Consider the following 12,522-nt stretch of genomic DNA (forward strand, 5'->3'; position numbering starts at 1 on the left):
ATTAGGGTGCCAGCCTTGTCTTCTTGTTATAGTCTCATGTGGCGGAAAGAGAGGGAGCCAGCTCCAAGGTCTTTTCTTAGAAGGGCACTAATCCCGTTCATGAGAGCTCTGATTATCCCCCAGAGTCCCAGCCTCCCCACCTCCAAATACCATCACGTTGGAGGTTAGGATTTCAACATATAAATTATGGGGAGTACACAGACATGCAGTCCATAACAGTATGCTTTTAATGATTGATTTTCTTGTATTTGTAGAATAAAGGGTTTGTAAATTATTATGGACCGCAGAGATTTGGGATGGGAAGGAAAGTTCACACCGACCAGATTGGATTGGCTTTGCTGAGGAGTGAAATGGTATGGATTAAAGAAACACTCTGCTCTGATTTGTCTTGTCAGTTGTACTTACGATGTAACCCAGCCCTTTGCCTTGTTAACCCAGCATATGAACGCATCTGTACACACAGGCTTATACCATATGCTACATTATTGAACAACATTTATGAGCAGCTACTATATTCTTGGTATCACATTATAGTAAAGCAAACTGTATGTGATGTCACTGTGTTTAATACTCGTTTGAAACTTAACAGAGAATTGATCAGCACTCACCAAATTCTTAATGAAGTGAATGGAGGATTTAGAGGAAACTTAATATCTTACGGTTCCAGAAATATGGCATCCAATGATATAAAATTCACGTTTCTCATAGCATTTAAACAAAAGCTCGTCCCTCTTTTAAACTTCATATTCTGTGCTTCTCTCTCTCGCTCTTTTTTTTTTTTTTTTTTTTTTGACTTTGCTAGAGCATTAGCTGTCAGTTGCTGTGTAACAAACTACTCCCAAACTGCTCGGCCTAGAATGACGAGCACGTATTATCTCACTGTCTCTGAGGGTCAGGCACCTGGAAGCCGCCTCACCGGGTGTTGCTGCACAGGGTCTCTCATCGTGTGCAGTCACACTGTCAGCCAGTATGCAGTCTGAAGACTTGACTGGGCACAGGGGATCTCCTTCCAGGCACACTCTCATGGTTTTGGTAGGAAGCACTAGTTTCTCCTCATGGGGCTCCTCATGGCATGACTTGCCTGAGAGAGAGGAGTCCAGGAGCATGAGAGAGAGAGAGAGCACAACATAAATCACAGTGTCTTTTATAACATAATCGTGGAAGCGACATTGTCACTTCTGCACCCAGACCCACCCTGGTAAGTGTGGAGGAGGACTGCATAAGCGTGAGTGCCAGCCGGTGACCATCAGCGGGGGCCTACTGTGAGGCTGGCCCCATGCTAGAAAGCCATATTTTCTTTTCTTGAAAGCACCTTCTCCCCATCCTTTACATTCTTTTACATCTCAATTTAAATTTTCATACCACTCCCAAGAAAAATTGAATTCTTCTGATCTTGTGACTTCAAAGCCTCTTGGACTTCCCATCTTAGGTTTTATTATATTTTACTGTTAATGTTTATTCAGTTTTTTCCAGTGAACAATCACTGTGTTTCTCTTGCTCAGCACTCCATCTCTGGTACTCTGCATAGTGCCCAACACATCACAGATGTTGAGTAATATTTATTTGAATGATTTAGCTTCTTAACATATTCGTTTGAATGGATGAATGAATACTGTAAAATAAGACTGGGGTTTTAGGTTGATCCTACTTTAAACATATACTTAGGAGTCACCATGCTGGAGACAGTATAATAATCATAATAAAATACGTGACCTTGTAGATACCATTAAAATAAAAAGGAACATCTTTTAATCTATTTAGTTTTCAAAAGAAAATATTAAAGTTGGCAATTAAAAAAATATTTTGGCAATTATTTGCAAGACCAAAGCATTCCAGGGCTTGAGAACTTGAATGAAATTAGTGGTTCACCATTCTTCTATGCTTGTTACTTCCCCTGTTTTTGTTGTATATGTTGGTCAGGTCTGAGTTTTATGTCATTAATTCACACTTGCAGTCGTAACTCAATGATGGAGGTGAGGAGTGACAAGTGGAATATGGAAGTCATGGGAGGCACTTTTTCCAGTCCAGAATATTTTAAACCTGTGTGTAAAGTTGCTTCCTAAAGATTTATTTCCAAATCTAAGACTGTTTAATTTTTGAAAGCTTGAAGATAAAATTGTAGCATCATATGTCATTGGTTAAGTGCCTATTCTTTTATGATGCCAGAGAATTTGTATCTTTTTTAAAGAAGTAATTGATTTGGGTGCACCTGTGTGGCTCAGTCAGTTAAGCATCAGACTCTTGATTTTGGCTTTGGTCATGATCTCGATTCATGAGTTTGACACCTGCATTGGGTTCTGTACTACAGCATGGAGCCTGTTTGGGATTCTCTCTCTCTCTGTCTCTCTGCCCCTCACTGCTTGTGCTTTCTCTCTCAAAAGTAAATGAACATTTTTTAAAAAGTAAGTGATTTGTCATTTTCATTTGAACTATGTTTGCTTGCTTGATTTTTAAAGGTGGAGGCTGTAAAATTATTTCTTACACCAGAAGATTTGGATGATCCTGTAAATAGAGCAAAGAAATATTTTCTTCAAACTGGTATTTAAAAATTTCTTTACCCTGTACATAGCCATGCAGATCCTTAATATAAATGTATGTCAGCAGGAGGGCATTCATTGTAACATAAATGTGATAGGATATAGATTGTAATATATATATAGTAATTTTATTACATGCCCAAGACACTTTAGTTTGGGCCAAATATCCAGGACTTTTGTCTGTTTTCACTCCTGCCTCGGGGTAGGAGTAAGGGGAGAAATAGCTTCTTAGTTTTTCTTGGTCTGTACCTTCAGAGGAGATAAGAATTCCAAATTCTAAACTGGTACTGATGGCAGTATACACCACAACCAGGGGAGACTGGAAAACAAACTGGATAGAAGTATTATTTGTTATATCCAATGCTTTGTGCATTATTTTTGGCTTAGTTGCCATTCAGCCTTGTCAATTTTGACACTTCAGCTCTATGTGATGGTTTATAATACAGAATGCTTAATGAGAAGCACTAAAGAATAATGGTCATGAGTATGGGTTCCAGAGTCAATCTACATGCTGTTTGACTCTCAAAATGATGTATGTGTTTGTATCTATTTAGAGTCCCAAGAACATAATGTCCTTATGGCAATGATTCTCAAAGTTTGGTGTGCAAAAGAAACACCTGGCACATTATTAAAATGAGGATTCATACCTGAATAAGCATCTTCACAAAAGAGTCCTTCAATGTAATTTAAAAAGCATCCCATTAGCAAGGCCTGTTAGCATACTTGAAGGATCCAACCCCTTCTTATTCCAAAGATTCTATATAAATGTTCATAATAGCTCTTTAAAAATCTGTAGGCTCACAGGTTTATTTCATGCCTTTTTGCAAAGAAGTTTTCTGAATAACTGCAAGTTAGTTATATTCTGAAGTAGGGATTACGAATGTGCTATTGCTATTTTTTTAAAGCAGGGAAAGCGAATGGAGGATGGACTATATGATTAATGATCTTTACTAAACAAACAAACTCTTCAGGTGTAGCTGGTTTATAGTTGGTAATTAGCATCATTGTCATATTCACATTTATAAGATCGCATAGTTCATTGCCCCTCATTTAGAAGGCATAAGAAAGGTCTCTATAACTGGCCTTTAAAGGGAAGTGGTTGACTCACCGATTTTCTCTTTATTTCAGAGGATGCTAAAGGCACACTTTCATTGATGCCTGAATTCAAAGTTCGAGAGAGAGCATTGTTGGAGTCCTTGCATCGCTTTGGCATGACAGAGGAGGGATGTATCCAGGCGTGGTTCTCTTTTCCCCATTCTATGCGCATATTCTACGTTCATGCATATAGCAGTAAAATTTGGAACGAGGCAGTATCCTACAGACTTGCAACCTATGGGTCGAGAGTAGTAGAGGGCGATTTGGTCTGTTTGGGTGAAGATGTTGACGATGAACGTTTCCCAAATAGTAAAGTAAGTATCATTTCATCAAAGTTTTCAAACAGTAGTTATCACGTTAGGAACATTACAGAAACTCCTTTTTAGAAATAATTTAGCACTAAAAACACATTTTATTTTTTCACTTGTATTTGCTTATCTTTACTTCTATGCTGTTAACTGAGGCTTAACACAGTTAAGTGTCTTATTGTGTGTCCAGGACATCAACCTCTGTTATTTCATGTATGTCCTTCTAGAACTTTTTCTATGCTTTCACATAAATATCCATAGAAAAGTGTATTTTTATTCTGTTCGCTAAATGGAGAAAAGCAAAGACAGGGCTTAGGAGCTCAGAACTTAAAATATGAAAAAAAATACAATCTTTATAAAAATGGTATATGGGGTGTGTAGTGTTGGGTGTTGTTTATATAAATGTGATTTTATATAATTGCAATTTTACAACTTGCTTTTTTTTAATAAATTATAATTTATATTATAAAAGTTGCTCCTTCCATTTTTTCTCTGTCCAACTAGTATTTTTATTTTTGTGGGCTTGAACAGTTGAAATAATGGATCTGAATTCCATAAATCAAGTAAAGAAATTTATAATATAATGCAAAGAGAACTTTATCTCAAGTTAGTCTCACTAATATCTTATAAAAGTTAGTGAAGGTATTTTATGTAGTGCTTTCCTATATAACAACATAAAATCATTGAATTTTAGATGAGAAAAGGATTTTAGAGACTCTCTTTTCTAACTACCATTTTATAGAAACGAAAATCAAGACCCAGGGTGGAGAGGAGACAGATTAAGTGAAACAGCAGAATTAAAAAGACCCTAGCCCGAATTGGTCTTTATCAGAGAAATCATGGAGTATAGAAAAGGTGTCGGCATCTAGAGAGAGAACATGGCCCAGCTTTTCAAAAACGAAGAAAAACAGACTCTGAACTCTACATAAAGATGGCTTAATCGAGATGGCAGAGTCTGGGTGTATACATTAAGGTGGTTGTTTGTTTGGTTTTTGTTTTAAGTAATGGAGAGCCATCTCAAACTAACTTAAGGCAAAAAAGACAGGAATTCATTGGCCCTCATAACCAAGGTGCTGATTGATTCAGGCACAGCTATATCCAGAGGTTAAGCAGTCTCTTAAACAGTCTCTGTCTTATTTTCTCCTTCTTTCAGCTCTGCTTTCCTCTATTAGAGCCATTCTGAGTCTGGCCTGTTCTTTTAGTGGCAAGGTGGTCATGAGCCTGTCTAAGCTTATTTCTTGTATGTAAGTGATGAATCATGGGAATCTACTCCTGAAGCCAAGAGCACACTATGTACTCTGTGTGTTAGCTAACTTGACAGTATACTAAAAGCCAAAACAAACCCAGATTAGTGTGATGGCAAAACAAACAAACAAAACAAAAAACCAACTTGTAGAGAAGAGGACTCTTCCCCATGGAATAAAAGCCATGGAATTAAGTCTCTCTGGCTAGGAGTGACTGGGCATGGGTCCTATATCCAGGTCCAAACCGATTATTGTGGACTGGAGCATGTCATTGGGTAAGCCTGTGTTCTGAAGGGTCCTCCCTGGAACCACCCCACGCAAATCACATGTGAGACCTGGCACAGGAGCTCCCTGAAAATGAGGGTGCTAGAGAAGGAATGAGGGAAAAGAGACAGTAAAGGCTGAATTAGCCAGAACAACGGATGTCTGCTTCACTGTTCCATTGAATGGGTGGCTTATAAATATTTAGTCAAGAAAGGATCACTAGGAGCATAAATCACTAAGAATTGTCATTTAACTGAGACAACATCTGAAACTGTGAAAAAAGAAATCTAATAGTATCATAGGTTTTACTTTACCTCATGTGAGTGGAAGAAGAGATATCAGTGATCTCCTTTTTATAAATACTGAAAGATATGTTTTTTCACACATTTCAGGAAACATGTTCACTTAAAAATTACCTATGGTACGCATGATTTAGTAAGTTAACCACTACTAATTCAGAGTTTCAGATGTTAAAGGTTACTTTGACAGCATATGGTAATCTCTGAAATACATGTCTTACATACTTTGTTCAAAGTAACATTTTGCAAGGACAGTTTCAGGATCAGAATTGTATCTGCTTTTCTTTTGGAGCTGTAGGAGAAAGGAGAACATTTTCTTCATATCTCGCTAAGCTTCCTTCTATTAGCAAAAAACTAAAAGTCTTTACACATTGTAAAACTAATCATTTATACTTTATCAGTAAATACTAAGAAAAGAAAAGGCAAGACTTACAGACCCAAACTGTTAATATATGAAAAGGAAAAAGACAATCAAGTTTATAATAAATGGTATATGGGGCATGTCATGTTGTGCATCTACAGTTAAAAATTGTAGGAAGCTACTGTGATGCCCTTTTTTGATAGTATTATTAGACAAGGACAAATATACCTTTATTTCAAGTCAGTTGGTAGATTTTTCTTATAAGTTTTTTGTGAACAAGATAGAGAAATGTGTAAGACAATTAAAAAGTGAATTAGGTGAATTAGGTGAATTCATAGTTGGGGAGTAGACATACACCCAAAGTATGTTTGTTAATAAAAAAAATTGAGATCAGCCTGGGAGGGAGTTCTCTAAACACAAAACCTGGTTTTCTGTACTTGACCATATTTTCCAGTATTTTCATGAATCATTTAAATTACATTATTGTAAGTAGGCTTATGAGTTTCTGAAAGACAAAAAGCTGGAAATGATGATGCAGGAGAGATCCTTGTCCCATGGATTTGGTCAGATCACCTCTAGAATTTTATATCCATTTCTGAGTGTAGCAATTAAAAAGCTTACTTACCAATAAACAAACATACAAACCCAAAACGAAAAATAAAAATGAGAGGGGCATTATCAATTAGAGTAGGCAGACTTGAGGGGAAAGCTAACAGAGTTGGAGGGGTCTGGACACTACATTATGTGATAAACGCTTTAGGAAGGTAGACCCTATTCATTCTTGTTTAATTATTATGACAACTGCCTTTATATCTGAGTTTCAGATGCTAGAGAAATCAGAATTTCTTATTCTGTAGTGACTGTAGCAGCATTTCTCAGACTTACAACACACCTCTTTCCCCCTCCCCCCCTCTTATTACTGTTATGTGAAACATGTTTGAGAAACACCACTTCTCAGAGAGTATTATGGTATTATTTGGGGACAGAGGTGGCGGGGGGGGGTTCATAGAGGCAGATTTTTGATTCAGCATAACACCTTTGCAAATTAGGACAAGTTGGTGATGAGGTGACAGTGTTAAGCCACCTTCCATTCTCTGTGTTCTAACTTGCTTATCAGTGTTAAAATCAGGAAATATTCTAATTTTTATGCGGTCTAGAAACAAATTGTGAACATAGGCTTGTTTGGGCATATGTATATTCAGCAGAGGAGTCAAATTATACATAACAGGGAAAATTGAGGGAATGAATCATTTTTGTTGTGTTTTTAAAAATTAGGTTCATCTAGTAACTGAAGAAGAGGAATCAGCTAACACATATGCAATACATCAGGTAAATTTGCTTAAAAATTGGTGTTGCTTTGGTCTAAATGTAGATATTGTGTCCAAAAGACAACATGTTGTTTAGTTTTCTTCCCTACCTTCCTTTTTTTTTTTTTTTTTTAACCACTTTTTAGTACAGGTACAATTATACACAATAAAATTCTTCTCAGTTTACAATTCTAAGAGTTTTGATAAACACATGCAGGCCTAATGACTACCATAAATATCAAGATAAATAACATTTTCATCTCTCCCTAAAATTTACCTGTACCCCTTTTTAGTCAACCTGTACCCCCAGTCCCCAGCAGTGGCTCATCCATTTTCTGTCCCTGTAGTTTTGCCTTTGAAAGAATGTCAAATGGAATCATATATGGCCTTTTGTGTCTAGTTTCTTTCAATTAGCATCATGAATTTGAAATCCATCCATGTTTGTGTATTTGAATTTTTAACCTTGTTCCTTTTTCTGACTCCCGTTTGGTACTGTTCAAGAAAAATGTCTAGAAATCACCAGCAAAGGAGAGCCCTACAAAGGACCTGAGCAGCTGTCTTTGCTGCTACTGGTTCACTTGCATGTTTTTAAATAAGTAAGAAGAATGTAACCTAATCAGCCAAAACACCAGTTATATCACTGAGCAGTAGGGATTACTCTTTTTGTTATAGAAACAATATGCTTTTAGGATTTATGACTGCATTGAGATTAAATCTTTGCTGGCTAATTAAATGTACCAACTCTTCTTGTTTCCTCTCTTCTGCATTAACGGATAGTTTATCTAGTAATATCTGACTTGAGTTGGTTACCTTGGTTATTGTGGGTCCTTCTTGATTTTAGTTAGCTCTCTGCCTGCATGTAAAATAAAATAGTGTGGTGTTCAATAGCATGTTTTAGGCTGCTTGTGATGTGTATATCCTGAAACATAATGATCACATCTCAAGGATTATTTTATATGCCAAATCTCAGTGTTATAATGATGATACATTCTTCTGAAGGCTGGTTCATCTATTTTTTTCCCCTTCTCCTGCACAGGTGGTCCTTCCAGTGCTTGGATACAATATTCAGTACCCGAAGAACAAAGTAGGGCAGTGGTACCAGGAAATACTTAGCAGAGATGGACTGCAGACATGTAGTTTTAAAGTACCTACTCTAAAGCTGAATGCTCCAGGGTGCTATAGACAGATACTGAAATGTCCCTACAATGTTTCATACCAGCTAATGGAAGAACATGGTACTGATGTCAAATTGGAGGGTTCCCACACTGATGAGGCAACTTTATCTCTTTTAATCTCTTTTGATCTTGATGCTTCATGTTATGCTACGGTCTGTCTGAGGGAGATAATGAAACATGACTTATAGAACCATTACCCTTGAACTGATCATACATGTCATTCGTTAAAAGAGAGGTAGCTGAAATTTCTTGAGCATCTACCAATTTGTCAGGAACTTTGTAATTGTTATCCCCTGTGATTACAAAACGTCCAAGGAAGTGGGAATTTGATGCTGCTGTTCCAGAGCATATGGAGCTAGTAGGTGGCAGGGTCTGAATTTAAGATGGCAAAGCCTGTGGTCTTTCTATGGTCTGATGTTTCAGTGGTCTTTATTCTGTGCATTAAATTTACCATCTCTCTGGACTATTCAGAGGATATAATACTTACATTTTCTTAACATGTGAGAAAAACATGTTTGGAGTAACGTTGCTGTCCTCTAGCTCTTAGCTTAGAATGTAGATGAAATGAGATTGTAATGAAAGCATATGGTTGGAGAGAAAGTTCGTATAAATGAAGCATTTTGTTAATTATTATTGTCATTCTTCTCCATTTTTTGGCCTTATTGATCAGAATAGTACATTAGGGAAATATAATCCTTCTATTTATGGTAGCTACCCCAGGGTAGTTTACCCCTTTATGAGATGAATAGTCTTCAGTGAAGACTGAAATAAAGTTTTTCATATAATTTCTTTATCTTAATATACATTGACCCTCTTGACTTTATGTGATTCTTTTTTCTATCTTCAAGAACAGATTTTAGAGTCAGTCAGCTCTGGGCTCAGACTCCAGCTCTGACACTTAGAAGTGACTTTGGGTATGTTATTGACCCTTTTTGAAGCTTACTTAAAGAATCAAGGCAGCGCCAACCTCATGAGCAACAAGTAATAGGATTGTCTCCACCTTTTATGTTGCTAGAGGAAGAAAACATTTTGCCTGTTTGAAAATTGAAATATTTGTTTAAGTACCCCACACCATAAATCATCCCTAACCACTTTCTATCAGTTAAATTTGGTGGGGAGGATGGTGTATTTTGATCTCGAAGGTCTCGCATTCTTTCATCGCCAGTAGTATAATACGATGACATTTAAAAAACAGTATAGAGCATTATATGCCAGTAATGTGGCACTTTTATATACTTAAGTCAGTGAAACTATTTTGGGTATAGTAGCATAGGGAAATAAAATTCAAAATATAAATTCAAAGTAAAATTCAAAATAAAATGCAAAGTTTGCTCATTATAACATTTTTATACTAAGTGAAAGAAATTATAAATAGTGTGAAAGTCCAGCTTTAGATAACTAAAAATGAGATGTATCAACTTGATGGCAAAACATGAGTTATTAAAAATTATTTAAAATGATGATAAAAGCTTAGGTATGTGAAAAAATGTTGCCCCTCAAAACCAGACCATAATCATTGCAAATGGAGTATAAACACTGAATGCAGCTCCTAGAAAGAGAGGCACTTTAGCATAGCGACTGCAAGCACAGTTACTGGGAACAGACTCCCCCAGTTTAAACCTTGGCTCTGCCATGTAGCATGTGGTCTAAGCTTTGTGCTTCAGTTTCAACGTCTATAAAATGAGAATGATAATATACCTCCCTGATAGGATTATTGTGAGGATTTACCAAGTTCATATAGGAAAAGCACCTTGGAAAAGTACCTGGTACTTAGTTGCTGTTAAATAAGTACCCACAGATTCAAGTTTGGAAAGGAAGAGAAAAACATGAAACTAAGTGTCTTTTTTGTTGTTATATATAGTATCCTTTTTCATAGTTTGTGTTTTCAGTAATTTTTTTAAAAGTTTATTTATTTTGAGAGAGAGAGAGTGAGTGAGGGACAGAGAGAGAGAGAATCCCAAGCAGGCTCCGTGCTGTCAGCACAAAGCCCAGTGTGGGGTTTGAACTCGTGAGGTCACACCCGAGCTGAAGTTGGACGCCTACCCAAGAGAGCCACCCAGATGCTGCCGTCATATATTTTAATAACAAACAAATCTCAGAATACAAAAATTGGAGGTTGTAGTACCATGGCCTTATTAATTAGTTAATTTTTAAAAATTTTATTTTAGAGAGAGTGTGAGCAAGGGAGAGGGACAGAGGGAGGGAGAGAGACAGAATTCTAAGCAGGCTCCACACTCAGCATGGTGCCTGACACAGAGCTTGATCCCAAGACCCTGGGATCATGACAAGAGCCAGACACTCAACCACCTGAGCCATCCAGGCACTCCCTACCATTGTTTTTTTTTTTTTTAATTACCTTTATTATTTTAATATTTATTGAAAATAAAATGCTATGTTAAGTAGTAAAATATTTAGGAAAAAAGTGTCATTTCATATGATAAATTATCTCCTACAAATGTAATAAGAAAATGAATTATGTAAATTGTAACATTCTAGTTGTCTTTTAAATGTTGAGTAGCAATTAGAAAATAGGAAAGCATTGAGATGTGCCATCATTGATATTATTTTTTTTGCCTGTAGATGGCACTATAATTTTAGATATCTTTCTTATTTATTTATTTATTTATTTACTTACTACTTTGGGCATATGTAAAGAAACAGTCTCTCAACTTATTTCAAGTCACCATAAAATTATTCAGATATTGTTCTGTGAAAAATTATTTTATATGCCTGTAATATTTGACATGTTATTTTTTTTTTTCATTTAAGGCCTTGAATGTACTTTAGACCATATGCTGACCAGTCACCTAGGTTTTTGGGGTTTTCCTGAGCATTTCAGGCCTTTAGAAGGATAATTTTTGAATTAGTTTAATTTTCTAGGTTGCTCTTTAAATTGAGCAATAGTGTCTCAGGATTACTCAGGTGAAGCAAATTGAGGTCTTTTTATTAAGCTCAAAACACTTCAGTGTTTGTGACTTACACTGAACTTCAAGTCAGGTGCAGTTTTTGATTCAAGTAACATTTATTGAGGGTTTGCTTTGCTAGCACATCCACTTTTCTCATTTTAATCCATGGACCCCAAGCTACAAGTATGTGGTCTCTCCCTGATTTTAAAAGTGGGAATATATCTAAGTGGTTTGCTGACCTAGTCAAGGTCACACAAGATAGTATGTGGTTAAACTTGATTATACTTCCCAGATCAACACTGTCTTTATCTACCTAACATTTGCCTTCTGAAAACAAGTTTTTTGCTGATGACTTCCTTTCCTACCTATTCAGTATTACTTGCCACTGATTAATAGACATACTGGAGCATGTCTTGACAGAAACAAGATTCCTTTTTAGATTCTGAGACTAAAATAAAAGTGAAAGAGAACCTTCAGGAAATTCCCAAATCATTTAGGTTATTTTCCAGAATATTTTGGGACTGTATCACAATGATAGACAAAATTACTATAGGCCATAGGAGGTTACGTTAGGTGGTGCCTATCACAATAGTAATACCATTGAAAAACCGTGGTGAGAGAATTGCTTCTTTTTAAGCAAATCTTCTGACGCACTAACAGCAGTGTCTAGCCCTAGTCAATTCTCAATGCCAAGTAGTGTTATGATAGTTAATATCACATTGCCGTGCTGATGAAAGTTTTACAGTGGAATGGTTAATGACTTCCCCTTGAGATCCGATCTGCTTCTGTCTTTGCATAGTGATTATAATTCAGCACACTTTTAGATTTACTTATTTTTTTGTAAGCAGTAAAAACTTTCTAAATATGGGAATTCAGCAATTTATTCCAGTTAAGATCTTTAAGAACTATCTCGGTCAGTGTTTTCAGTACTTCCCACCTAGGAACCACCTTAGGAAACCAAAAAGAAAATTGAAGCCCCAGGTTAACAGTGCAGAGTTATTCTGCATTAACATAGGGATCGGAGAA

General features: G+C 36.4%; 1 protein-coding gene across 1 annotated transcript in view; it reads left to right on the forward strand.

Annotated features, from left to right (window-relative positions):
- Nucleotides 1-9,389, forward strand: part of PUS7L (pseudouridine synthase 7 like) — a 13,435-nt gene extending 4,046 nt beyond the window's left edge. The window contains exons 5-9 of the mRNA XM_029953944.1: nucleotides 255-353; nucleotides 2,457-2,538; nucleotides 3,666-3,946; nucleotides 7,384-7,437; nucleotides 8,452-9,389. Coding sequence (XP_029809804.1) covers nucleotides 255-353; nucleotides 2,457-2,538; nucleotides 3,666-3,946; nucleotides 7,384-7,437; nucleotides 8,452-8,778 — 843 coding nt within the window. The 3' untranslated portion in view covers nucleotides 8,779-9,389. The remainder of the gene's footprint in view (nucleotides 1-254; nucleotides 354-2,456; nucleotides 2,539-3,665; nucleotides 3,947-7,383; nucleotides 7,438-8,451) is intronic.
- Nucleotides 9,390-12,522: the final 3,133 nt, after the last annotated feature.

The sequence above is a fragment of the Suricata suricatta genome, chromosome 10 (assembly GCF_006229205.1).
Source record: "Suricata suricatta isolate VVHF042 chromosome 10, meerkat_22Aug2017_6uvM2_HiC, whole genome shotgun sequence".
Classification (NCBI taxonomy): domain Eukaryota; kingdom Metazoa; phylum Chordata; class Mammalia; order Carnivora; family Herpestidae; genus Suricata; species Suricata suricatta.